The 27995-nt window shown below is 46.9% G+C and overlaps 1 protein-coding gene across 1 annotated transcript in view; it reads left to right on the top strand.

Annotated features, from left to right (window-relative positions):
• Tekt1 (tektin 1) overlaps window positions 1-7406 on the top strand; it is a 13018-nt gene extending 5612 nt beyond the window's left edge. The window contains exons 4-8 of the mRNA XM_013013206.1: window positions 485-613; window positions 1375-1518; window positions 2753-2975; window positions 6342-6538; window positions 7158-7406. Coding sequence (XP_012868660.1) covers window positions 485-613; window positions 1375-1518; window positions 2753-2975; window positions 6342-6538; window positions 7158-7368 — 904 coding nt within the window. The 3' untranslated portion in view covers window positions 7369-7406. The remainder of the gene's footprint in view (window positions 1-484; window positions 614-1374; window positions 1519-2752; window positions 2976-6341; window positions 6539-7157) is intronic.
• Window positions 7407-27995: the final 20589 nt, after the last annotated feature.

Here is a 27995-nt window from a genome sequence, read left to right as displayed (position 1 = left end):
AAAAGCCGGAAGTGGCACTGTGGCTCAAGTGGTAGAGTGCTAGCCTTGAGCTGAAGAGCTGAAGGACAGCGCCCAGGCCCAGAGTTCAGGCCCCACTACCAGACCACCCCCCCAAAAAAACCCCACAAAAAACTAAGGAAGAGTGCCCAGACCCGAAGTTCAAGCTCAAGTGTCATGTGCATGACACATGTACACGTATGTGCACATACACAAACACACACGTGCATGACAGTGATTCAGAAGGGATAGGCTCCAGGGTAGATGCTTGATTAGGAAGGAGGAGTGGTGATCATTTTTCAGACTTTGTGTTTGGGATAGTGAGGTGGCCTGGCCATCAATCAGCATCTCACATCCATGCTTTCACCCTCACGCCTGGGGCTGTGCCTGGTGCTCAGGCTGGCACCCAGGCGGGCTCATGTCCTGCCCTGCATGGCCGAGGCTGCCTTTCCCCATGGCCCTGTGAGCTGCCTTTCCCCATGGCCAGGGAGAAGCGGGTGGGCACCGACCTGGTACACGACGAGGTGGAGCAGGAGCTGCTGAAGGAGGTGGAGATCGTGCAGGGTGTGATGTCGCTGCTGACCCGTACGCTGGAGGAGACCACAGAGCAGATCAGGTAGGGCCCAGCCAGCGCCCTCCACCGCGGGGGTGCAGTGGGCACCCCAGCCTACCCCCCCTCGTGCTTCCCGTGAGTGGCACCATGCCCACGCACGCGCGACAGCAGGGCCCACAGCTCACACAGCGCTCAAACCTGGCCAAGTCAGGAAATGTCACTGCTGATAGCGACCATGGCTCGCGCCTGGAATCCTTGTGACCCTGAGGCCAAGGCCTGAGGATCACAGTTGGAAGCCGAACCAGGCAGAAAAGTCTCTCATTATCAATTAACCACCCCAAAGCCCAAAGTGAAGGTGTGGCTCAAGTGGTAGAGCACCAGCCTCAAAGGAAAAAGCTAAGGGACAGTGAGCACTCAGGTCCTAATTTCAAGTCCCAGTATTGTCACAAAAAGGAAGGAAGGGAGGGAGGGAGGGAGGGAGGGAGGGAGGGAAGAAGGATGGAAAAGCAAATGTCCTGTAGAAGGGAGGATCTTGTGGTCTAGGCTTCCTTGTGTGTCAGTGTGGCATCAAGCCTCCAGTGGTATGGCATGGGTAAGCAGGGCTGGTGGTGGGGAGGATGAGGTGGGGGAAGGGGAGGACGAGGGAGGAGGGGACGGTGCCTGGCTCCTCAGTGCCCTGCCTGGCTTCAGCTGTGTTCCTTTCTCCTCCCCTCCCCCCCCCCCCCTCCCCCAGCCCCCCCCCCCCCCCCGCCCCCAAGAACCAGTGTGTGGTGCTAAGGCTGGGCAGCGGGGGAGACACCTGGCTCCCTACCTTCTCTCTGCAGGCTCAACCGTTCTGCTAAGTACAATCTGGAAAAGGATTTGAAGGACAAATTTACAGCCTTGACCATCGAGGACATCTGCTTCTCGATCAACAACAACTCACCAAACATCAGATATTCCGAGAATTCCCTGAAGGTTGAACCCAAGTAAGTGGGGCTCAATTTGCTTCCCTCCACTCACCCAGATGGGCAGGATCCAGTAGGGAGGCCCCACCATCTGGTGGGTCCTACCTGATGGGGTCTAGAGGCTCCTGTCCCCTTAAGAAAGCCTGACCTGGCTGAAGGTGCATGATGCACATAAATGTACATGGTAACCTGCAATCCTTTGGACAATAATTTGAAGAATAAAAGAAAAATGATGAATTCTGCTGGTGCCAATGGCTCACACCTGTAATCCTAGCTACTCAGGAGACTGAGATCTGAGGATCAGGGTTCAAAGTCAGCCTAGGCAGACAAATCCAAGAGACTCTCATCTCCAATTAACCAGCAAACAACCAGAAGTGAAGGTGTGGCTCAAGTGGTAGATTGCCAGCCTTGAGTGAAAAAGTTAAGTGAGAGCTTGAGGACCTGAGTTCAAATCCAGATCCCCTCACTTCTCTCTTTCACACACACACACACACACACACACACACACACACACACACACACACACACCTGAAAATGAGCAATGAAAACAAAGGAAGTCTGGTATACCTTGAAAGATTTAAAATTTATTCATGCTTGTAATTCAAGCTCCCGGTGAGGCAGAGATTAGAAGGATGGAAGTTTAAGGCCAGGCTTGGCCAAAAGTTTGAGAGACCTCATCTCAACTAATAGCTAGGCATGTTGGCATGTGCTTTTCATTCCCACTGAACAAGAAGTATAAATAGGAGCCAAAAATAAGCAAAAAATAACAGCTAAAACAAAAGGGCTAGGGATGGTGGCTAGCCTCAAACTTGTGATCCTCCTATCCCGTCCTCTCTTGCCCCTTCTGCTCTGTGGATATGTCTTTTATCCTCTACAAATGTAGCCATACTCCTACTTTCTAGTAGATTTTCTTTGCCTGCTTATGAAATAGCATTGCACACTGTATCCTGTGCATGTCCTGTTTACTCTAGTTAGCACTGTTCTGAGAGTCACTAATGTTCACAAAAAAAATCATCATGAAATGCCAACGTATTCATTTATGTGGATGCACAACTTCTATCACTAGCCAAGTATATTGTTATTGACAGACTACTGTTGACTCTGCCTAGAGGTAGAAGAACATTTCTGGGGCTTCTGAGGTGTGGGGGCAGGCTTAACTCCTAGTGACTCCCAGAAACCTGTCCTCCTCCCAGCCCTCCTGAGCCCGGACATGGCATGAACACTTGTGTGTATGTGTGTGTGGGGGTTCTTTCAGCTCCGTGAGTCTGGAGGACTGGCTAGAATTCTCCAACACCAATGTGGAGAAGGCGGACAAGCAGCGCAACAACTCCCTGGCCCTGAAAGCCATGGTGGACCAGATCTTGTGCCAGACAGCCAATGACCTGCGCAAGCAGTGTGACTTGGTGGACACAGCATTCAAGACTGGCCTCAAAGCAATCAAGGGAGCAAGAGACAAGCTGTCTGATCATCTGACCTTGGTGAGGCCCCTAGGAGTGTGGAGGAGTGATGTGAGGTTTCCATGGAAACGAGAGTGCCCTGGGCCAGGCTGCTGCCCCACTGGGTTGAGGTGGGATGGGGATGGCTGGTAAGAAGTGGTGGTTTGAAGTCTCTCCATCTTAGCAGCAGGCTGCAGGATTTGGAGACTGGAGTGGCACTTGGCCCACCCAGTAATGCAGAGGGGAGGAGACAGCTCTATACCCAGCTATCTGCTTAGGTAACCTTATGCAGGAGGTTGAGATCTGAGAATCAAAGTATGAAGCCTACTGGGCAGGAACTTACTGTCCATTAAAAAAAAAAAGGGTGGAAAGGTGGCTCAGTGGTAGAGCACTTGCCTTGCATGCCTGAGGCCCTGGGTTCGATTCCTCAGCACCACATAAGCAAAAAGAAAAAAGCCGGAAGTGGCACTGTGGCTCAAGTGGTAGAGTGCTAGCCTTGAGCTGAAGAGCTGAGGGACAGCATCCAGGCCCAAAGTTCAGGCCCCATGACCAGTCTCCCCCCACAAAAAAGCACTCAACTTGCTGACTCATGCCTGTCTGTAATCCTAGCTACTCAAGAGGCTGAGATCTGAAGATCAAAGCCAGCCTGGGCAGATAAATCCAAGAGATTCTTGGCCCAAGTGGTAGAGTGCTGACTTTGAGCAAAAAAGCCAAGCAAGAGGTACTGAGTTCAAGTCCCAGTACTGACACCCATCCTACCCCACACATGCATGCACACATGGACACATGTGCGCACACATGTCATCCTTCGTGTCTGCAAAGAGATTGTCCCCCCCTTCAATGCCACAGCTCCTGGAATGTTCAGTCCCTTGTATTACATTGGATAGTATTTACAAAGAACCTACACATACACTCAGCTTTGAATGCCTTATTATATCTAATGGATATGCAAATTGTTGTTCTACTGTATCATTTAGAGGAAAATGGCAAAAATGTCTCTAAGAATCAATTATTGACTTTATTTTATTCCCTAATCCCTTCACACTGATAAAACATGCTGCAGAAAGACAAATAATTTTACACGAGTTTCTCTTCTTCTGGTCACACTTCCTTAATTGCTGTGGTCAAATATGATTGAGTCAATTAGAAATGGTTGTTTTTATATGGCTAGCAAATGAATTAGTTGTTACTTTAATTTGATCACTACTTTGTTTTCATTTTGAGATACTCTGTGATGAGATACTCCATTTGGAATTTTCTAATTTTACTGGTCATTGCTTTCTTATGAGCTGAGAGTACTGTGATGCATGTTTAGTCTGATAATATTTGAGCTCAGCAACAGCGTCATTGAATAAGATATTCAGTTGCTAGACATCTAGTTTGGTAACAAAACCTAAACTATACTGGGCCTTAAAAACTAATTCTGGGTGCAGGCTGTTCACACCTTGTAATACCTGCTACTCAGGAGGCTGAGATCTGAGGACCAAAGTTCAAAGTCAATCTGGGCAGAAAAATCCCTGAACTCTTTATTTCCAAACCAGCAAAAAGCCAGAAGTGGAGGTTTGGCTCAAGTGGTAGAATGCTATCCTTGAGCAATAAAAGCGTGCTTACGTGCGTGTGCGCACACATGCGCGTGTGCACACACACACACACACACATACACAAGCATGTGAGTTGGAACTAGCAGATTCCTCTGCCTTTCTGCCTTTGGGTGGGAGGGTGCCAAGGCGCGTGCGCCCTCTGGTGGGCGCCATCATGCAGCACAGCGAGCTGTCCTTAACAGACAGAAACTTGAGCTTCCTTGACCTTAAACTCCCATGCCTATAGAAGTGTGAGAAATACGTTTCTATTCTTCATACATTACCTAGTTTCAGACATTTGTAAACAGCAGATGAACTGGAATAAAATGTACTGGTGATAAAACAGCAAAAGTAAGATGTCATCGTGTGGTGAAATAGTGCATTGCAGCCATGTCACGGTGATTTCAATGTGGCCAGTATTTTGAATCAATGACAGCACACAGAGTCTGTTAACTCTGCTCATGTCTGTGTCTCATGCAACTGTATTTATGGACACTAAAAGTTGAATTTTATTTTGAAGTTTGCACAAACAGATGGCAAACATTTTGGGGCAAAGGGCACAGTTTGCTGATTTCTAGTCTATTAGTATTGTTTTAAGGAATTCTAGATTTCAGAAAAATATATACTTGGGCTGGAGGTGTGGCTTAGAGGTAGAGTGCCTGCCTAGCAAGCATAAAGCCCAGAGTTCAAACCTCAGTATCATAAAAAATAAAATACATTTTATAAATGCCACTCTAAATAAATGTTCAAAAGATTTTTAGCAAAGTTTGAGGTGAGAGTAACTGTTAGTCAAAATCAAGTTAAAGTGATTAACCCTGTGAAATTAAAACTAATATAAGTGAACTGAATTTAATAAGTAATTGGAAATGTTAAGAAAAAATTTTTAAGAAAACCAAATACAATGTGTGGTTTTCATTTTGGGTTCTATCTTGAATAGATCAATTCTTTAAATACAGCCAATCAGAGATTAAAACACTATTAGATGACAGCAAGGAATTATTCTTTATCCCTCCCTCCTTTCTTCCCAGTGTGATAAAGGTATTGATTATGAATCAGGTGCTAGTGGCTCATGACTGTAATCCAAGGTCTTCAGTAGGCTGAGATCTGAGGATTGAAGTTTGAAGCCTGACTGAGAGATCAAAAAAAAAACCCCAATTAACCAGCAAAGATCTGGAAGTGGATGTTTGCCTCAAGTGGTAGAGCACAAGCCTTGAGCAAAAAATAGCTAAAGGAGATTGTCCTTACCCTAAGTTCAAGACTCAGTACTGGTTAAAAAACGATTCTTTGGGGGGGGGCTTTTCTGAGGATGGAACCCAGGGCCTTGCAAAATTTGTGGGCTTTTGTGGGCCATTCTAAGAATCTTGCATATGTGCTCAGGCAAGTGATCTACCACTGAGCTAGAACTACCAGCCCCAACCCTAACTATTGATCTCAGAAATATTTGTAACTGTGTAATGTGTAATATGTTTTTGGTGCAAAAAGCCACCCTCAAAAATAGCAGCAAAGCTCAATGTACAACATGGCAGACTTTCCCCAGGCTGTCAGCACGTAGAACCAGTGCTGGAGAGGGTTACAGGAACCATGGCACTTTCTATGGATGATACCCCAGTGGTTGGCCACAGCAGCAGTGTGATCCTGTGTGCAGGGAATGAGGTAGCAATGATGGCCACACATACACACACACACACACACACACACACACACACACACACATCCCTTTGGGGATGAGCAAGCAGATTTATCTGAGCCTTATCTCTCAAAATTCACCTTGTGTTGTTGAGCTTTGAGGAGGATTACCCACCTCACCTACGCCAATTCTTCCTATCAGGTCATGGAAGAGATTGCTTCCCAGGAGAGAAATATTGCAGATCTTGAAAAAGCCATTCTTGACCAGGAAGGGCCTGCCAAGGTGGCCCACACGCGCCTGGAGACCAGGACCCACCGGCCTAATATAGAGCTGTGTTGTGATGTTGCTCAGTATCGGCTGATTCAGGAAGTGGATGAGATTGCCTGCAATATTGCAAGGTAAGCCAGCAGCAGGACAGAGGGGCCTTTGGGGTCCTCACATTATAGGGATCCCTCCCTAGAGCCTTAGCGTTTACTCAGGCAGCTGTGGGAAAAGTGGATCTCAGCATTAACTTCCTTAAAGAAGCTCAAATCCAGAAGTTCAGAGAAAAATCTGTGGTCCTGGGGCTTGAACTGTCCCTTAGCTTTTTCACTCAAGGTTTCTGCTCTATCACTTGAGCCACAGCTCCACTTCTGGTTTTTTGATTACTAATTGGAGATGAGAACCTTATGGACATTCCTACCTGGGCTGTCTTTGAACCATGATTCTCTGCTCCAGCCTCCTGAGTAGGTAGGATCATAAGCGTGAGTTTGTGGTTTTAAATATTGGCATTTGGACTGAAGATACAAGCTCAAGTGGTAGAGTGCTTGCCTTAGCAATGCCAAATCCTGAGTTAAAAATACACATTTTATGTTATATACTTTATATATTTACACATAAACACACGTAGGCAATGGCAACCAATCAGAAATCTAGGGCGCCATCCTTTTGACTTCCACCTTGATACCCATTCAAGTGTGTCTCCCGGAAAGGGGTGTGGAGAGGAGTCAGTCCTGGTGTTGTTGGTTCTCCCCCCAGGCTTAAGGAGTTCCTGCACCAGGCCAGGGTGGAGCTGAAGGGGCTGCACCAGCGGCAGCTGGCCCTGCAGGAGGAGATCCAGGTGAAGGAGCATACCATCTACATCGACGAGGTGCTGTGCATGCACATGCGGCAGTCCATCCCGCCACGCGATGGCGAGGAAAAGGGCAGCTGGGCCGGGGGCATCCGCCCAGACGCCGTTTGCTCCTAGGGCGCCACGTTCCCATTAAACCACGTTCCACATCCACAGCAGGAGCCCCCATTTCATTACACATCGACAGCACAAAACTCTCTTTAGGCCGGCAGGGGCTTGGGGCACACCCACCGCGGCCTCTAGGTGGGGTCCCCTACACACAGATTTCTAGGGGCCAGGGCTTATGCGCGGGGGGGGGGGGGGGGGAGGGTGGAGAGGGAAGGGTTGGTTGAGTTGGTTGAGGGATGGGGAGGCCCGCATGGCCAGGAAGGAGGCGGGGCCAGGCGGGAAGGGGGCATAACGGAGAGGGGGGGAATTCTGGTGAGGGGCGTGTCTGGTAGGGAGGGCGTGGCTACGAGGGGTTTGGCCTCTATATGGTGTGGCCAATAGGGATGGGCCTGGCCAAGTGTGGGCGTGGCTAGGAGGAGGTCCCTGCAGGTCACAGCCCCCTCCCTCCCCTCCGCCCCCCATGTGCAGATGAAATCCCCTGTGCAGATGAAATCCCCTAGAAATCCCCTTGTGCAGATGAAATCTCCTAGAAATCCCCATGTGCAGATGAAATCCCCTAGAAAGTGACATGGTGGCTCCTGGTTCGTGGCTCAGTAGTAGAGTGCTTGCCCCGTATGCATGAGGTCCTGGGTTCAATTCCTCAGCACCACATAAGCAGAAAAAGCCGGAAGTGGTACTGTTCAGGATCCAGGCATCTCTGGTCTCTGTGTAGCTGCCTCACAGGGGATGGTATGAGAATCTGTGAACGGTTTTATGGCCCAGCCTGTCTCACCTGTCTCAATAACCCTATACTACCACCATTTCTGCACAGTTGTTCTGGCATAGTCTCAATTTTCATGTTTTCTCAATTTTGTATTGCACCCATTTTTCATGTTGCTGTATACTAACGATTGCATACCTCTTTTAAAAATTTTGCCAGGACCAGGCACAGGTGGCTCACGTCTGTAATCCTAGCTACTCAGGAGGCTGAGATCTGAGGATCATGGTTCAAAGCCAGCCCAGGCAGGAAACTCCGTGAGACTCTTATCTCCAAATAACCACCAGAAAGCCAGAAGTGGCACTGTGGCTCAAGTGGTAGAGCGCTAGCCTTGAGCTGAAGAGCTGAGGGACAGCGCCCAGGCCAGAGTTTAAGCCCCATGACCGACCAAAAAAAAAAAAAAATCACCAAGGCTGGGAATGTGGCTTACTGGTAGAGTGCTTGCCTAGCATGCATGAAGCCCTGTGTTTGATTTCTCAGTACCACATAAACAGAAAAAGCCAGAAGTGGCACTGTGGCTCAAGTGGTAGAGTGCTAGCCTTGAACAAAAGAAGCCCAAGGATAGTGCCCAGGCCCCGAGTTCAAGCCACAGGACTGACAAAAAAAAAATTACCAAGCCAGTGAAAGCATTAATGACTCATATCTGTAATCCTAGTTACTTGACAGGCTGAGATTGGAGGATGGAGGTTCAAAAAGCCATTATCTTCAATTAACCAGAAAAAAATGCTGAAATGGAAGTGTGGCTTAAGTACTAAAGCACCAGCCATAAGCAAAAGAGTAAGTGATATCTTGAGGCCCTGGCTCAAGCCCTAGTATGGGCACAAAACAACAAGAACAGAAAGTTTTTGCTATCTTTGTTTGACATATTTCATGTCCAAATGGTGTTCTACTCACAGCAACCCCAACTGAGTCCTAGCAAATGGGAACATATCTGATGGACTGCTATATGAAGACTTTTGCAGCAGGGTACAGGTGGTTCACGCCCATAATCCTAACTATTCAGGAAGCTGAGATAGGAGGATCCTGATTCAAATCCAGACTAGAAAGACACATCTGAGAGACTTATTTCCAATTAGCTACTAAAAAGCCAAAAGTGGAGCTATAGCCCAAGTAGTAGAGCACCAACTTTGAGTGACAAAGCTAAGGGAGAGTTCAATTCCAGTACTAGCACAAAAAATGAAAAGATCTTTGTTGTAGTTATCTGCCCATCCATTTCACCAATAGCACATTCCAAGGGCGGGGTTCAAGTCACCCTCACAATGCCTAGGACCCTCTCCGTCTAGCCTGATGTGAAGAGCATGTTTAGTGCTTCTTTACCCTCAACTGTTCTGACCACCCCGCTTCTGAGCATCAGGTTTGATGACTGAGCAGACTTCCCATATCCATGAGGGAGTGTCTGGGTGCTTTTGTGCTGTAGCTGGCTCAAAACACACCCCTCTCCAGCTTAGAGAGAGACCCCAGGATTAGCACCAGCTTAACAGGTTCCAGGACTGGGCCCAGGGCTGTGGCCAGCTGGCTGTAAGGAGCCTTTCTCTCTCTGACTTCCTCCTGGAGGCCCCACCCTAGCTGTCAGTTCAGACCACAGGCTCTGTGGTTCCTGGTCACTCCTGTGGGCACCACCAGCTTCCTGAAGTGGATCCAGAAGTGAACTTCCCTGAACTTCAGCTGCCCCTTCTGAAAATGGAAAGGGCCTAATGAGGCCCTAATCTGTGCAATAAAGGAGCTGAGAATCTCAACACAGTGTGGTACGTGCTGTGTTTGTGGGAAATGTTATTTTGACTGGGGTGAAGGCCACTTCTCAATATGTAAGCAGCAGGAAGGGTACAGATGAATAGAAAGGAAGAGGGGGGAGGAATGCAGTCATTAAATGTCATTAAATTCAATACATAACCGGGTACAGGTGGCTCACACCTATAATCCTAGCTACTCAGGAGGCTGAGAGGTGAGGATCACGGTTCAAAGCCAGCCCCGGCAGGAAAGTCTGTAAGACTCTTATCGCCAATAAACCACTCCGAAAACTGGAAGTGGTGCTGTGGCTCAAGTGGTAGAGTGCTTACCTTGAGCTGAAGAGCTGAGGGACAGCGCCCGGGCCTAGAATTCAAGCCCCACAACTGAGGAAAAAAAAAAATCCAATTCTGCAAAATTAACATCATGAAGGGAAGAGGTAGGGTTGGAAGGGGTAGGAGAGACTAATGAAGGCGGTGACATTAATAAAGATGCATCTGATTCATAAACTGCTTTGTTAAGTGGTAACTCCTTTGTTTTGTTTTGTTTTTGGCCAGTCATGGGGCTTGAGCTCTGGGCTTGTGCACTGTCCCTGTGCTCTTGAGCTCAAGGCAAGCACTCTACCGCTTGAGCCACAGCGCCATTTCCAGAGTGGTAACTTCTTTGTACAACTACAAGATTATAAAAAGATTATAAAGATTATAAAAATATAATTTAAAAATGTAAACATAAGTGTCAGAAGTATAAAAACTTTAAGGAAAGTAATTTCTGTTTGCTTACATACTTGCAGAATCTCATTTGGCATTACATGTAAAAGGATCAATGAAAGGATCTGTCACATCCATGCCAGGGGACCACATGAAGGCAGGCAGGCACAGGAGAAAGATTTTTACAAGGTTTTTTTAGAGGAGCCATTCTTCTCCCAGAGAGAGTACATGGCGGCCTCCACTATCTAGGTAGCAGCAGGGTCTGGGGTTAGGAAGTGGTATGGATGGGAGCTCAGGTGGGTCTGGGCAGAGAGAGGGAGGGGCCAACTGTATGGCAGGAACTCCAGGGCATGGAGGAGCTCAGGTCTGGATGGAGCTGAGGACCAAAAGTGGGTATAATGCTTACAACATGTTTTTGTTTTGGTTTTTGTTTCTGTTTTTCTGTGCCTGTATGGGGCTTGAACTCTGGGCAACTCTACCACTTGAGCTACACTTCCACTTTCAGCTTTTTGCTGGTTCATTGGAGATGAGTCTTATGGATGTGTCTGCCCAGGCTGTTTTCAAACCATGGTCATCAGATCTCAGCCTCTTGAGTAGCTAGGATTACAGTCGTGAACCACCAGTGCCTGGCTCTGACATTACATATTTCATCAGTTCCATAGAGGGTATATGGTATATACAGCCATCCCATGGTTGCAAAAGCCAAATAGACACCAAATACAACCTGTTTTTGACCCACCAATCAGATACCCTGTCAGGAGAAAATAAAACCTTATTTGAGCTGGGCACCAGTGGCTCAATGCCTGTAGTTACTCAGGAGGCTGGCCTTTTGATGATTAATTGGAGATGAGTCTCACTGACTTCCCTACCTTCACTGGCTTTGAACCACAGTCCTCTGATCTCAGGCTTCTGAGTAGCTGGATTACAGGGATAAGCTAACTGGCACCTGGCTATTTATTTATGCCAGGGCTGAATTCAGGACCTGGGCACTATCCTTTAGGTTTGTCACACAAGGCTGGTTCTCTGCCACTTGAGCAACAACTCCATTTTAGGCTTTTTGGTGGTTCATTGGAGATAAGAGTTTCAGAGTTTGCTGTCTAAGCTGGCCTTGCACTGTGACTCTCAGATCTCAGCCTCCTGAGTAGCTAGGCTTGCAGGCCAGAACTGCAGGTACATGGCAATCTATAGTATTCCTAATTGGCACAATGCTAGGATAGGTTCAGTAGGGAATGGCAGGCAAGAAAGCTAAATGTCCCAAGGCACCTACAGGTTCAGGACACCTGACTGCAGACTCGCTTCTTCTCACTATGGCTTTGAGCTTATTTTTCGGCACTCAACCATGTGGAATGATCTGGTATAAACAGGTCTGTATAGCACAATCTCTCTTTGCTGGCTGCCACTCTTCGACTCTGTGGTGCTGTTGGGAGTCTGTCTCTGGGAATCAGGCTTGTGAGTGCCTAGCATACATGAAGCCCTGGGTTCCATTCTCATACCACATAAACAGAAAAAGCTGAAGTGGTGCTGTGGCTTAAGTGATAGAGTGCTAGCTTTGAGCAAAAGAAGCTCAGGGACAGTGCTCAGGCCCTGAGTTCAAGCCCAAAGACTGAAAAAAGGAAAAAGCTGGGTGCTGGTGGCTCACACCTGTAATCCTAGCTACTCAGGAGGCTAAGAGCTGAGGATCATGGTTCAAAGTCAGCCTGGGCAGGAAAGTCTGTGAGACTCTTATCTCCAATAAAACACCAGAAAACCAGAAGTGGCACTGTGGCTCAAGTGGTAGAGTGCTAGCCTTGAGCTGAAGAGCTGAGGGACAGCACCCAGGCCCAGAGTTCAAGTCCCACAACTGACAAAAAAAATCTTAGCCAGTGGAGCACTAGTGGCTCACTCATGCCTATAACACTAGCTACCAGGAGGCTGAGATCTGAGGATCAAAGTTCAACATCAGGCCAAGTCCATGAAACACCAATTTACTAGCCCAAAGCTAGAAGTGGAACTGTGGTTCAAATGGTAACATGCCAGCCTTTAACAAACAACAACAACAAAAATCTAAGCAAGAATATGAGGTCCCAAGTTCAAACCTTACTATTAATGTATGTGTGCATATATGGATGTGTGTGCAAACACAAGAACAACAAAAAAGAATCTTAACCAATATATATTGATGGGAAAAGTGAGAGGCTCTGCTGGCACCAGAGAAGATGAAACTGTGTGTGTGTTTGAAGCAGGACTCTAAATAGGCAAGGGGGTGGCTTCTTGCAGTTCGCTGTACAGCAAACTCCTCAGGTGAACCAGCCCTTCCTCCACAATTCCTGCCACCCTCTTGCCCCCTTGCTCCTTGCCTCAGAGGATGGGGTGGGAAGTATTAACATTAAACCCTTTTCTGAGGATGCTGGATTGGGGAGCAAGAGACTTAAGTGTTACCTCGCTGCTCTGTGGAACATAGAAGATGGAGGCCCTGGAGCGTGCATGACCACTGCTGTCTGTGATGTGAACTGGAAACAGAAGGTCAATTTGCAGCAAGAGAAAAAGTGGATGCCAATGCATCAAGACACAGAAGGGGGGGCCAGATCTGTGGCTCATGCCTGTAATCCTGGCTTACTCAAGACGCCCAGATCTGAGGATCAAAGTTCAAAGCCAGCCTATGTTCTTAAACATATGTAAGACTTTAATCAGCAAAACGAAGGCTGTGAAGGTATGTGGTGTAAGCATAGAAGGCCAGCCTTGCGTGAAAAAGATAAGAGCATGAGGCCCTGAGTTCAAGCCCTAGTACTACCCCAAAACAATAAAAACAGAAAAAGAGAAGAGGGAACTTGCTCCATGCATGTAGTTCACTTCCTCAGCTCTGGGACACCACTAAGGGCCCCAGGACGACCTGTGCAACCCCCAGGCAACCTCCTGCTGCCCTTTCTCCTCCTCATGCTGAGTCCCATGGTGGTGGTTTTGTTTTGTTTTTATGGATTATTGCCTGTGCCTTGCCACGTTTGCTTGACTGGAGAAGTGGGCTGAGGAGTGGAAGGGGGGGGGGTGAAGTAGGGAGGCCAGGCAGGTCTGGCCAGTGCCATATTGGCCACATGGTGGATTATAGGTCTGGCATCTTGTCTTCATGCTGGGGAAAGGACCCATTCCTACCCCCCCCCCCAATCACCTGCCTCCCAGGTAATGGGCATGCCCGGAACCCTAGAGGCAGGGGCAGGCACTTGGCTGATAGGTTGTTGAATCTGTCAGTCTAGTGCCTGAGACTGGGAATTTCCTGAAGATCTGCCCCCTGCACCAACCTATTTAGGCCAGGGCCTACCCGCAGGACTCCATGCCACGTGTGTCTCTGTGATTGTGTCATGTCTCCTGGCTCATCTCCAGTCATCATGGAGTCCCAATTCAGCTCTCCATTGGAGCTGAGTTGGCTTGTTGGTATTGTTCTTGTTATTTCTCTCCTCTTTAGCATGTGTTATGTGTATTTGCGTGCTTCAGGCCTTTGAAACAACTGGCAGCCTGCAGCCTGTTAACTGTATAATAAGGACTCCTATATTCCATATTTTAAAATGTGGCTTCTGGGATGATTCCCCTTACAACAGTGAGAGTAGAATGATCCTGGGTGGAATTGTAATGATGGCACTGAGGTTTAAAATCAGGGCCTCATGCTTATGAAGCAGGCACTCTACCACTTGAGCCACTCCACCTGTCCCTTTTTGCTTTTTTTGTGCCAGTCCTGGGACTGCCTCAGGGCCTGGGCACTGTCACTGAGCTGCTTTTACTCATTGCTCTATCACTTTGAGCCACAGCTCCACCTCTGGCTTGTTTGGTAATTTATTGAAGGTAAGAGTGCACAGGTTGGCTTTCAACCATGATTTGCAGATCTCAGCTTCCTGAGTAGGTTGGATGACTGGCATGAGCCACTGGCGCTTGGCTGCACTGGTTATTTAATTATTTAGTCAGGGCCTGAGTACTGTACCTGAGCTGCTTTTGCTAAAGCCTAGCACTCTAACACTTGAGACAAAGCACCACTTTCCAGCTTTTTCTGTTTATGTGGTACTGAGGAATCAAACTTGCTAGACAAGCACTCCACATTCCCAGCCCTGCACTGTTTTGTTTTTGTTTTTTGTTTTTGGTCGTGGGGCCTGAACTCAAGGTTAGCACTCTACCACTTGAACCACAGCGCCACTTCTGGCTTTTTCTTCTTATGTAGTGCTGAGGAATCGGACCCAGGGCCTCATGCATGTGAGGCAAGCACTCTACCACTGTGCCACCTTCCCAGCCCTCCCCTGGTTATTTTTAATAAAGGGTCTCCCACTGGCTGGGAATGTGCTTTAGTGGTAGAATGCTTGCCTAGTATGAATGAAGCCCTAGGTTTGATTCCTCAGTATCGCATAAACATAAAAAGCCAGAAGTGGCACTGTGACTCAAGTCTAGTCTTGAGCAAATGAAGCTCAGCAACAGTGCTTAGGCCCTGAGTTCAAGCCCTAGGACTGGCAAAAAAAATACAAATAAATAAATAAAGGATCTCGCTTTATGCTTGGAGATATGTGTATGTGCTTATGTACACACATGCACGCACACATGCATGTATACATGCACTGGTACTGAGGCTTGAACTCAGGGTCTCACATACTCTTAGCTTTTTTGTTCAAGGCTGGTGATCTACCATTTGAGCCACATCTCCACTTCCAGCTTTTTGGGTGGTTAATTGGGGATAAGAGTTTCTTTGTCTTTCTAGGTCAGCCCTGCAATTACAGTCCTCAGATCTCAGCCTCCTGAGTATCTAGGATTGTAGGTGCCAGTCATCATGGCCAGCTCTGGGTGGGGATCTTGATGTAGAAATGGATGCAGGCTTGGTGGGAGGCGAGGCATCATTGCAGGCTTTGGCACAGCATAGGTAAAGTTGGGCATTCCAAAGGGCTGACTCTGCCCTTACAGCAGTGAAGATCTGGGTCTGGCTAGACTCCTGCCTATGAAGGAGTCTCGATTCTAATGATAGCTTTGCCAGACGAGTCTATTGTAGGGAGTCTTGACAATAGTACTGAGTGCCCAGCATGAGGGGCACTACACCCTGTGGCCCCACCTCACAGGTGGGGAAACTGAGACCAGGATCCCACTGGTGGGATCCAGTCACCAAAGTGAAACAATGTGAACATATACGCTTCTAAAACCACTCTACCCCACCATTTATTTGGTAGCAAGTAGAGATGCTATGTGGAAAGATTAGGCAGAGAGTCAATAACTTACTCGTTGTCACTCAGTGCCAGATTTAGAGACTGACTTTTGTTGTGTGTGTTTACTGGAGGTTGAACTCGGGGTCTAATTTTTATTTTTTGTCAGTCATGGGACTTGAATTGTTATGCCCAAAGACCACCAAGGAGCCGATTCCAATGTGAGCACATGAGAATCATTTATTACAAGCTCGAGCCTGGACTCACAACTGTCACTGACGCAGCGGGTCAGAATTGAGAGCCCTGACTTTTCTTTTAGCAGGGTTTTTATAGAGCATAGGGTTGAGGTAAGGGAGTTCCCAGCTTGGCAGTTACATGATTGGTTAACATTTAGTAAGTAAATCTTGTAACAATCTTATTGGAGAGCATGCTCGGGCTAAGCGGTTAAGCAGCAAACTATGTTAACTATACTATCTTAAGAAACATCTGGAGGGCTGGGAAGGTGGCTCAGTGGTGGCGCGCTTGCCTTGCATGCATGAGGTCCTGGGTTCAATTCCTCAGCAGCACGAAAAAAGCCGGAAGTGGCACTGTGCCTCAAGTGGTAGAGCGCTAGCCTTGAGCTGAAGAGCTGAGGGACAGCACCCAGGCCCAGAGTTCAGGCCCCACAACTGGACCCCCCCTCCCAAAAAAAAGAAACATCTGGAGCTTCAGGTGCTCCTGTCATCTGCTGATGGCTATTACTAAGGGAGTTATAGGCAGAGTGTTATTGGGACATTTCAGTTTTTCCAGAAACCTGAGTTCTTACTTTCAGTTAAAAGTCTTTACAATGGGTACTTTCGGTAAAGGCCTTCACAATGGATACTTTCAGTAAAGGTCTTCAAAATGGAGTCTAAGCTCAGAATGCCTGTACTTTGGCTAAGGCCTCTCAGAACTTGGGGCCTGGGTGCAGTCTTTATGCTCCTTTTTTGCTCAAGGCTCACGTTCTACCACTTGAGCTATAGCACCACTTCCGGCTTTATCTGTGATTAATTGGAGATAAGAGTCTCATGGACTTTCCTGCCTGGATCTTCTTTGATCTCGGCCTCCTGAGTAGCTAGGACTATAGGTGTGAGCCACCAGTGCCTGGCTAGGGCTTTATGTTCTTTTTTTTTTTTTTTTTGGTCGGTTGTGGGGTTTGAACTCTGGGCTTGAGTGCTCTCCTCAGCTCTTCAGCTCAAGGCGAGCGCTCTACCGCTTGAGCCACAGCACCACTTCCGGTTTTCTAGTGGTTTATTGGAGATGAGTCTCAAGGACTTTCCTGCCCTGGCTGGCTTTGAACGGCGATGCTCAGATCTCAGCCTCCTGAGTAGCTAGGATTACAGGTGTGAGCCACCGGCGCCTGGCTAGGGCCTTATGTTCTTAATTGGCCTTTTTGTTTAAGGCTGACACTATTATCACACTTCTAGTTAGTTGGCTTTTTGTTATTGTTTTGACTGGTTAATTGGACATGAGTCTCATGGATTTTTCTGCTCTGGCTGCCTTCTAACCTTTATTCTCAGATCTCAGCCTCCCGAGTTGCTAGAATTACAGGCTTCGCTTTGTGAGTGGTCTAATCACAATGCACCTGATGGTGCACTTACTTGATTGTGGCTTTGTATACTATCCTGCTGGCACAATTCCTCCCCCCTTACCCGAGGCAAGAGCTGCTGGGGATGGCAGTGGTACACAGAGATCTAACACAGGTCCCAAGAGAGCTGCCTCATCCAGCAGCCAGGCCCACTCTCCCCTCTTCTCACCAGCTTCTGTGATAGAGGCCTCCCAAGTGAGTTTGTCCTCAGCCTCTCTCATAGACGGGCTGACTGCGACAGTCAGGTCTGGCCAAGGGGGCAAAGGCAGAAGCTGGTGAGGGTCTGGGAAAGACTTCTTCCAGTGATGCCTTCCCATCCTGCCCACCTGCTGCCACAGGGCTGAGAGGTGGGGGGCTGCAGCAGCCTTCCGAGACCATGAGGAAAGGCCACGCAGAGGGGGGATTCTTGAAAGAAGAGGTTATGTGTCCCAAGCAATATGGAGATCCTGCAGAGACAGAGGAGAGGTCAAAGCAGCATGTCTGGGAACAGAAGCCATACACACATCTTCTCATGATTGCATCCAGCCTCCCCATCCTACAGACAGGAAAACAGAGCAGGCAAGTGGTTGGAGCATGCATCATGTGATATGGGACAGAGTGAGGGAGGGGGAGGCATGTCCAGGTAGTGAGTTGTGGTTCAAGTGGTAGAGCTCCAGTCTGGAGCAAAAAAGCCAGGCAAGAGCTTAAGGCACTGAATTCAAGAAACAGCAAAGGCACAAAATGAAAAATAAAAATGAGAGGGCTGGAAATGTGGCTTATTGGTAGAGTGCTTGCCCAGCATGCATGAACCCCAGGGTTTGATTCCTCAGTGCCACATAAACAGAAAAGGCAGGAAGTGATACTGTGGCTCAAGTGGTAGAGTGCTAGCCTTGAGTAAAAAGACTAGACGGGACAGTGCCCAGGTGCTGAAGACACACACACACACACACACACACAGAGAGAGAGAGAGAGAGAGAGAGAGAGATCCCATCCCTTTACAGCAATGATGCATTCCCCAAACAGGATCTCAAACAAGGAAACTAGGACAGGAACACAACTGACCCACTTGGGTCACACAGCAAACCAATTACCAATGAGGAAGAGGATAGTAGGCATTCATAGGATCTGTTGCCTATTTTTCACCTGGAAATTCACAAATTTTTTGTCCAGGTCACTGAAATGTAGAATCTCACTGACACCCTTAACTCGGGGAGAGCTGGGCTGCTATGTTCCTGTAAGAACTGCTAATTCAGATCTGGTTCCTGCAGGGATGCCCATGTGACTCTACTTAGCCAGCAAAGCGGGCTCCCAGCCACAGGGTCCTCCAACAGGACCCTATCATTGGTGCTGCTGCAATATGGATCTTGCCTTCCAGAGATTGATGTGCTCAGTCCCTAGTGTGGCACTGCTGTGAATGGTGGGAGCTTTAAGGGGTAGGGCATCCTGGGAGGTTTATGGGTCATTGTGATGTCTCAGGAAGGGGCCCGGCAGGAGCATCTGTGTGGAAGGCAAACTGTCTGTCATCTGTCTTCTTGTAATCTTAAGGGAAACAGCCATAAACTCAGGAGATCACGTTGTTCTGTCCCAGTAATAAAGTGTACAGCTCTCTCAGCAGAGTCAGAGAGAAAGGTCAAGCAGGCCGCACAAGTGACTTGGAGCTGTCTTAACTATATCTACCTATGTCATGCTCTGTCCTCAACTCTTTTAACCCTACTTAAAGATTTTTTTTTTCCCCAAACTCTTGACAGACTGGGAAGGTGGCTCAGTGGTAGAGTGCTTACCTTGCATGCATGAGGCCCTGGGTTTGATTCCTCAGCACCACATAAGCAGAAAAAGCTGGAAGTGGCACTGTGGCTCAAGTGGTAGAGCGCTAGCCTTGAGGTGAAGAACTGAGGGATAGCGCCCAGGCCCAGAGTTCAGGTCCCACAACCAACAGAAAAAATGACAAAAAACAACTCTTAAGACAATTTTGGGTCACTGAGTCCTTTTATCTTTCCAAGTGTGGTGAATGATGCTTGTTTCTGGATTGGATGGGGTTGTAGGCAGGAATCAGGAGGAACCTCTGGGCATTGCTAAGGTGCCTGGAGGGCCAGAAACCTAGATGTTGAGTCTAGATCTTAATATTCAGGAATGTGAAATCATCTTGGTAGGCTTAGTCCATGGCTGTTTTCTGAGTAGTTTTCCTTATCTCTCCTCTCTCCAATTCTCCAGCCCTCATGATTAAATTTGGAACAGCTTAGAATTTTTCTCTTATTGTATTGTGCAGAGCAACATTTTGAATTAAACATAGTAAAACAGAAGTTTTTGTTGATCCTCTCTTTCAAATGCCCCGAATTTAATGGAGGAATCCTAGAATTCACCTCCAAATTTCCTTGGTGTGGGTACATTATGAACATGGCTGTGGAACTGGGTTTGATGCTCCCAGCACTTCATAAATGGCCTTAGGCAGTTAGCCTTACAAAGCTTCCAAAATGGCGAATGGCTGGGCACTGGTGGCACTAGTTGAAATCTGATCATCAATATTTGAAGCCATCCCAGGTAGAAAAGTCCATGAGATTCTTAGGTCCAATTAACCAGCAAAAAGCTAGAAATGGAGCTGTGGCTCAAGTGGTAGAGTGTCAGCCTTGAGCAGAAACAGCTAAGGGAGTGTTCAAGCCCCAGTACCAGGACAGGACAGAACTAGAGGATGATAGTAACAATTACTTTCTAGAGGGATTGTGAGGATTATGTAGAAGTATGTGAATTATTTATTACCTAGCAATAGGTGATCACTTTAAATACCTTTCTGAATTGGGTTGGGTAGGGAAGGAGAGGGATTAAATTCTTCTCATTTTACTGTTTCCATGGAGCAAAGAGTTGTGAGTTCTGAATCAGGAACCAAGAGTGTTGATTCTGTCACCAAGAGACTGTGTACTTTGAGCAGAGTTGTTTCATCGGCTAAGTAGGATAAAAGCTAATATTCATTGAATGCCCATGGGCAAGCTCCTGTGCTGAAGTACCTATATTAATTAATCAATGTATACACGAAGTAGCTGACCTTCAGGAAGGTTAAATTGTCCAAGGACACACAGCCAATTAAGTGGCAGGTCAGAGTTCAAACTAGGTTCCACGGCTTCAGGGTGAAGCCAATGTGGCCATGCATCACCATGCTCAGTATCACAGGCCCCAGCCCCAGCATTCGCAGCTCTGCAACCTCAGAGATGGAATTTCTCAGCTCCTCACATTGCACATCTAGCAGAAATAAAGGCCTACCCATGGTCAGAAACTTATTCTGAATGTTCTCCAGAATCTGAGAACCCAGACCTCAAAGACTTTCCAGCCTAGGAGGACAAAGGTTCATCCTTGAGAGTCTGGTTGAAAAGCAAAAGCAAAAACAAAACAACCCCCCCCAACCCTTGTCCTGTGCATTTTCCTGTGATAGAAGTTTGTTCTTGATCTGATCATAGCTTTACTTGCAGAGTGCTTGCCTAGCATGCATGAATTCAGTTCCTCAGTATCACATAAACAGAAAAAGCTGGGAATGGTGCTATGGTTCAAGTGGTAGAGTGCTAGCCTTGAGTAAAAGAAGCTCAGGGACAGTGTCCAGGCCCTGAGTTCAAGCCTCATGACTGGCAAAAACAAAACAAAACACAAAAACACAAAAAACCAAACCACCAGAAATATATTCTCCCAGGAAGTGAAAGGGGAGGGAAGGTGCCATTATGGTTAGATTCAGGCAAGGGCACCCTTCCAGCTGTATGCTGCCAAGTTCTTATATGGTAGAACACATGAGAGATTGCTCTGGGGCTTCAGTTACAAGGACCCTAATTCAATTCACAGAACCTCCACCCTTGTGACTCCCTCACTGTAAGATATTAAATAGAGATAGGAAAAGGTGTGGCCAGGTAGAGGAAAGGTGTGGCCACACTGGATCCGGATGTGACTTCAGGGTCTGGAACCCTCATACGTCAGATGGGAGGCATGTGACCAGAGGTGGCCCAGGATGTGATCTAGGAGGGGAGGGTGACTGCTTGCAGATGTGCCAGTTACCTAGGTAACAAATACTGGGCAGAAACTTAGCCAAGAGTTAGGGAGGTGTCCCTGTGCACACCTTACATTCCAGCCTTTTGATAATTATGAAAAAGGGTGAAGATTCTCTCTGGCTACTTCCTGCTGGCAAGGTGCATCGGCAGTAGGGGTAAAAGGCTGAGATGTGGTCCCCTCTGGGAGAAGGCAGCAGGCAGCAGCAGTCCCTTGGTAGGCGTGAGTCCTTAGATGAAGTCTGGAGGAGGCAAATCTCTTGAAATCTGGAGTAAGTCTCATGAGGCAGAGAGGGGCTGAGCAAAAAAAAAAAAAAAATACTAGAAAGCAAACAAATAGCAAGAGGAAAGGTTTGGGGCAGAAAATTATCTCCTGCATTTCAGGCTGTACTGGAGTTGGTGGAAATGTCCCTAGCTACTTCTGACATCTGGTGACTAGGAAGGGAGAATATCAGGTAACAAAGGCAAAAATGTAAATTCCAGTTAAAAGATAGACTGGTATGGACATTAGAGGGACAAGGCCTCTCACTTCTATTGACCTCCTGGCTCTGGTTAATTTTGAAATGGCAGGCACAAAGTGGCTGATGTGACAGCATCTCCTCTTACTCCTCTCCATGTTCCCTTGTTCCCCAGACTGGCTGAGTCTAGGTGCTTGTTGCTGGGATGGCTTGTCCCAGTTAATATTCATGGAGGTTTGAACTCAAGGCCTGGGCACTGTCCCTGAGCACTTCTGCTCAAGGCTAGCGCTCTACCACGTTGTGTTACAGTACCACTTCCAGTATTTGCTTGAGATAAGAGTCTTGAGCCATGCTTTCAGCCTGGCTCTTTGCAGGTTAGTTGGGAGATGGAGTCTTAGGGACTTTTCGGCCTGGGCTGGCTTTGAACTGCAATCTTTGCCACAAAAACCCTTTATTATTTCCAATTAAAGCAACAAGGAGCATCATGGTACTTATCAAGAATTGACCAACAAATATTCTGCAATGACAAAACTTGTTAGATGTGATGAGAATTTTAGCACAAATATGGTATTGATTTTTTTCTGGTAACCCTAACAGTGCTTAAGTTAACCAAAGTTACAGAAAAAGCCTTAGCTTTTGCAAATCCAAAACAATCTTTCACCAGGAAATCAGCAGCATGTGATGGAGCCAAGCGAGACTCCAGTCTACTTTTACCATGGTGGAGGTAATCAGGATGGTCTAGGCGGGAGTGAGGCCTGTCCTCCAGGTTGGAAGAGATGGACTGGATCTGGACTGCATGTAGACTGGCTGGCACTGAACTACGACTCCAAACTGAACAATCTCAGACAATTTAAGCCAAATAATTTGATTATAATGCCAGATAACAAGTTTACACAGACACAGACATACACACATACTGTGCGTGCGCCCACGTGCGCGCGCACATACACACACACACACACACACACACACACACACACACAGTGTACATTAAGTTTTACAGTGCCCCAAAATGAATAATGGCCATAGACTCTTGGAATTCCAGCAGTAAGATGACATTATTTTCCAATATTTTAGAACCACATAGTCAGTACTAGAATACACAACACCAGACAAAAAAAGGCAAAACTCAAAACCTAAAATTTTTGACAACAATATTTAGATATCTTTGCTAACTAACAAAGCAGGTGGTTGGGCCTCAGTTTCCAGGGCCTGTGAAGAGGCAGCAACTTGTTAGAATGGGTGGGGTAGTAAGCTTGGTGGAAGGTTAAGGGTCAGATGAGCCCAAACCCTTAACCCACCATGTGGCCAAGATGGAGAACTCAAGATGGTGAATTTCTGAAAAAGTGCAAAGAAAACCTGAACAAATGGAAACTCTGACAATGTGCAAACCTAGAGTGGCTAGCCTCTGAGAGGGAACCTAGAGGGGGTTTCCAGCCTGTATCGCATCTTCAAGGCACAATCCAAAATGTTGTAGAAAAGAGAAAGGGAGAGATAGGGAAAGTTGGACATGATTGGCAGAGAGAGAGCAAAGAGCCTGAAAGTAAACAGACTTCTGACCATTGACCATTGCAGTGGCAAAAACTGTCCACATCTGAGAACGGCATAAAAATGAGGTGCTCTGGCTTTCCAGGGAGCGCAGAGGCATTTCAAAGGGGTTTCACGGCTCAAGCATGACTCACAGCACCCCATTACACGTGTAGGAGAGTCAGCCTGGTGAGTGAAGGAAAGCTGACCAGGCAGAAGCGGTGTCCTGACTTCCCCCAGAGACTTCTAGAGAGAAATGGCCAAGCACCCAAAGCCAAGCGTCCTTGGCTTTGGAGGTGACCAGCCTTTTGGCTAAAGGCCGTAGGAGCTCTCTGGTGCACATCTGGACAGAGATGGAGCAACAGAGAACCAGAGAGAGTAGTTTCACTCACCAGAGTAGAGAAGTGGTGTGGACGTGGATGTGAAGGCCGGCAATGGTATTGGTGAAAAGTCTCACATGGAGTCTCAAGGCAGTTCAGTTCACAGAAAAGGGGTGGTTAGGAAACTCTAACATTTCCAACTCAAAAACCCCATCCATGTGTAAGGTATATTAACTAGGTAGGTTTCATTAGGTAGCTGATGAAGAGAACACCCCCCTGCCATGCATGGTGGAGGAGCATGGCTGAAAAGGAAAAGGCGGTAACCAATCCCAGGACAGGACTTATCTAGACCAGGAACAGGAAGAGGTGTGGCCAGGTGGAGGAAAGGTGTGGCCACACTGGATCAGGGTGTGGGACCCTCCTCAGGTCAGATGGGAGGCATGTGATCAGAGGTGGCCCAGGATGTGACCTAGCAGGAGGAGAAGGTGACTGCTTCCAGGTCTGCCAGTTACCTAGGTAACAGATACTGGCAGAAACTTAGCCAAGAGGTAGGGAGGTGTCCCTGTGCAGACCTTATAATCACCTCCAAAGGATTATGTGTCAATAGATGAATTTTTCAGGGGGCACACATTCAGCCCATTGTCCCTTGGACATGCTGGAGACAGGAGCCAGTCATGTGTCATCCAGGTTTTATCAGATCCAGGGCTTGTTCAGCCAATGGCCTGAAATATGTATCTTGTTCTTACACATGGAACAGTGACACTGGAGTGCTCCTGAGTACCTCTCAAACAACAACAACAACAACAACTCAGGAGTTCTTTGCAGACATTCAGCCCAGAGATAGATACCAGAGCTAACTCCTTTTCCTCTTGGTCTATGTATTATATGTTGTCATTCAGAGAGGAAGAGTGAGGTCACAAGACTGTTGGCTAGCTCCATCTTCTATAGGGCCTCAGATTTAATAAGATGCTGAGCATACTGCCTTATGTCTATAATCTAAACTACTCATCTGAACACTAGTGGCTCATGCCTGTAATCCTTAGCTACTCAGGAGCTGTGATCTGAGGATCTTAGTTTCGGGCCAGCACTGGCAAGAAAGTCCTTGAAATGATCTTATCTCCAATTTACTACCAGAAAGCCAGAAATAGAGTGGTGGGTCAAGTGGAAGAGCACTAGCCTTGAGCAAAAATGCTCAGGGACAGTATCCAGCCCTCAAGTTCAAGCCCCAGGACTGGAACCAAAAAAAAAAAAAAAAAAGAGGAAGAGATCAGAGAGGATAACAGTTTTCATCCACCCGGGTAAAAATATAAGACCCTATCAGAAAAAGAATTCAAGTAAAAAGGGTTAGAGGCATGGAGCACCTTTCTAGCAAGTACAAGGCTCTGAGTTCAAACTTCAGTACTGCCAATCATAACAAAAGAATGTCTTTTGCTTAAAAACGTGCATTTATTTGTGTGGACACCCATGGCTCTTACTTATAATCCTAGCTACTAAGGAGGCTGAGATCTGAGGTTTGAAGTTCAAAGCCAGCTCAGGCAGACAAGTCCAAAAGACTCATCTCCAGTTAACCGGCAAAATGTAGGAAGTGAGGCTGTGGCTCAAATGATAGAGTTCCAGCCTTGAGCAAAAAGGCTAAGGGACAATGCTTAGGCCTTGAGTTCAAGGGCCAGTACTGGCTCAAGAGAACAAGAGAAATAAAACAAATGTGCATTGGGAATCACTTTCACATTTTGCATTTTCCTACTCCAACTTTCCTGGTCTTGCTCTTGTTTTGAGTTCTCAGGGAAACCAGAATGTCTTTGCAGTAATATTTCAAGGTCCTTCTTTGTAGCTGCTGGTATTTTGTGCAGGATACTGGGACTTGAATGCAAGGCTTCATACTCTTTCTTAAGCTTATTCACTCAAGGCTGACACTCAATCATTTGAGCCACACCTCCTCTTCCAGCTCTTATTGACGGTTCAGTGGAGATAGGAGACTTTCAGATTTGTTTGCTCAGGCTGGCTTCAAACCTTGATCTGAAGATCTCCACCTCCTGAGTATCTAGGATTCCAGGTGTGAGTGGGCCCCAGCAAAGCTCCAGTGACATAGTACATGGTAGCATAATAGATAAGCCATATATGACAGACCTATGCAAAACTCTGGCAACTAATTCGTTCTTTTATGAAAACACTTGCATAAAAACAGTGATAGAGTGCTTATCTTGCAAGCATGAGACCCTGGGTTCGATTCCTCAGCACCACATAAGCAGAAAAAGCCAGAAGAGGTGCTGTGGTGAGTGGTAGAGTATTAGCCCTGGGTTCAAGAGCTCAGGGACAGCACCCAGGCCAAGTTCAGACCCAGGACCAGCAAAAAAAAAATCCAAACAAACAAACAAACAAAAGCAGTCATTGATGTTTGAGTTTGCTTATACAATACTTTTTGTTTGGCTTTGTTTGTGCCATGAGGGTTTGAGTTTGGGGATGGATATACACTGGCGAGGCAAGTAAACTTCCATTTGAGTATGTTAACATGTTTTGTATACAGAGTTATTTATGCTTAGATTCCATGTTTGAGATGAAAGGCACAAAGGACTTATTAAATTGGTCTACCTGCCAATGGGTTGGTTTCTAGCTGAGACCCCCTCTGATCCCAGTAAGTTGCCACCTCTGGGCCACACGGTACTGGACCACTCCTTAGGTCTTTCCAGTTCCAGTGACTTAAGGTCAGACCCTGCTGGAGCTTCCTACCATCTGGTTTCTCTCTTAAAAGTGCTTTGGAAACAGAAAAGTACCAGTTTAACAGTACTTTCATAAAGATCTGAGGCCAGTCTTCAGTGGTTTATGCCTGTAATCCTACCTACTCAGGCAGCTGAGATCTAAGGATCTCAATTTGAAACCAGCCTAGACAGGAAAGCCCACAAGATTCTTATCTCCAATTAAACGTTTTTTTTTTTTTTGTAGATCATGAGGCTTGAACTCTGAGTCTGAGCGCTGTCCATCTAGGGTTCTACCACTTGAGCCACTGTACCACTTCCAGTTTTCTGAGTGGTTTATTGGAGATAAGAGTCTCTTGGACTTCAGGCTGGCTTTGAATTGTGATCCTCATATCTCAGCCTCCTGAGTAGCTAGGATTACAGGCACAAACCACAGGTGCTCCAATTAAACTCTTATTTCCCCAAAAGCCAGAAGAAGAATGGTTCAAGTTGTAGAGCACTAGCTTTAAGCAATAAAGCTCAGAGACAATGTTCAAGCCCAGGACTGGTAAAAAAAATAGGGCTGAAATATATAAATATGGACACAGCACACAAAAGGCAAGATGTGAAATCTGAAATGAGTAGCTGACTAAAAGTATTTAGGTGTTTTATTGTTTTATAATCTGTTGAAAAAGACCACTATACAAGCATGTGCAGAGATAAAGCCCGAGTTTGTGGCAAGAGCTCAGGAACTGTAATTACTCATCCTTTGAAATGCATAGATTACACCGTGGAAAAGTTGAGAATTTTGGAAAACATACCAGAACAACAGAAATCACCCACAATTCTATCCTCCAAAATCAATATTTCTGGTTGTTTCTATGCTTTAAGAAAAAAAAAATCCACTTGTTGCCAGTGCTTCATGCCTGTCATCCTAGCTACTCAGGAGGCTGAGGTTTGAGGATTGCAGTTGGCAGACAAGTCTTCAATTAACCAGCAAAAAGTCAGAAGTGGAGGTGTGGCTCAAGTGGTAGAGCACCAGCCTTGAGCAGAAAAAATAAGAGGGTAAGGTCCGAGTCCTAGCCTCATTACAAACACACACATATATAGGCAGGCGTGCACACATGCACACACACACATGTATACATACACACACACACAAATCCTTAGTGTGTGTCATATGATCGATACCACACTAAATGTAGTCTTGTGTCCTGCTTTTTCACCTTAAAATTGCATTAGCGACATTTCTCTATGATATTAGAAATTCTTCATGCATGTGGGTGTCCTGACTCCTCCTGGTTCAGTCACAGACTGAGGACTGCCGGCTCAGAGCAGGTTGGGCACCCGGCAGCCTCAATGCAAAAGGAAAGGAGACACAGGCTGAGTAAGGCAGCAGATCCATGTCCACTAAGCTGGCCAGTTGGGCTGAGTTTCTTCTTGGGGATGGCGTTCCAGTGGTGAGTAGGCTCCTTGAGAAAAACAGGCATTTTCCCATTTCATCCAAGCACAGGCTGGCGGTTTCCATTGATGCGACTTCTGGCCCAGGCAACTTCAGGTCAGGTGGCTCTGACACAGAGGTCAGTGGGATGGACACCACATTCTAAACAGGGAATGCAGGTTAGCGGTTTCTGTCTGCCCACAGGCTGCCCAGACAGGAACACCAGTGAGCAGGCTTCAGCCGCCATTAGTAGGAAACTGCTTTGGCTTTTTTTTTTTTTTTTT

This window comes from Dipodomys ordii, unplaced genomic scaffold (assembly GCF_000151885.1).
Source record: "Dipodomys ordii isolate 6190 unplaced genomic scaffold, Dord_2.0 Scaffold19, whole genome shotgun sequence".
NCBI classification, from domain to species: Eukaryota; Metazoa; Chordata; class Mammalia; order Rodentia; family Heteromyidae; genus Dipodomys; species Dipodomys ordii.
The sequence above is the reverse complement of the archived record's forward strand: the minus strand, read 5'-3'. Positions and strand labels throughout refer to the sequence as shown.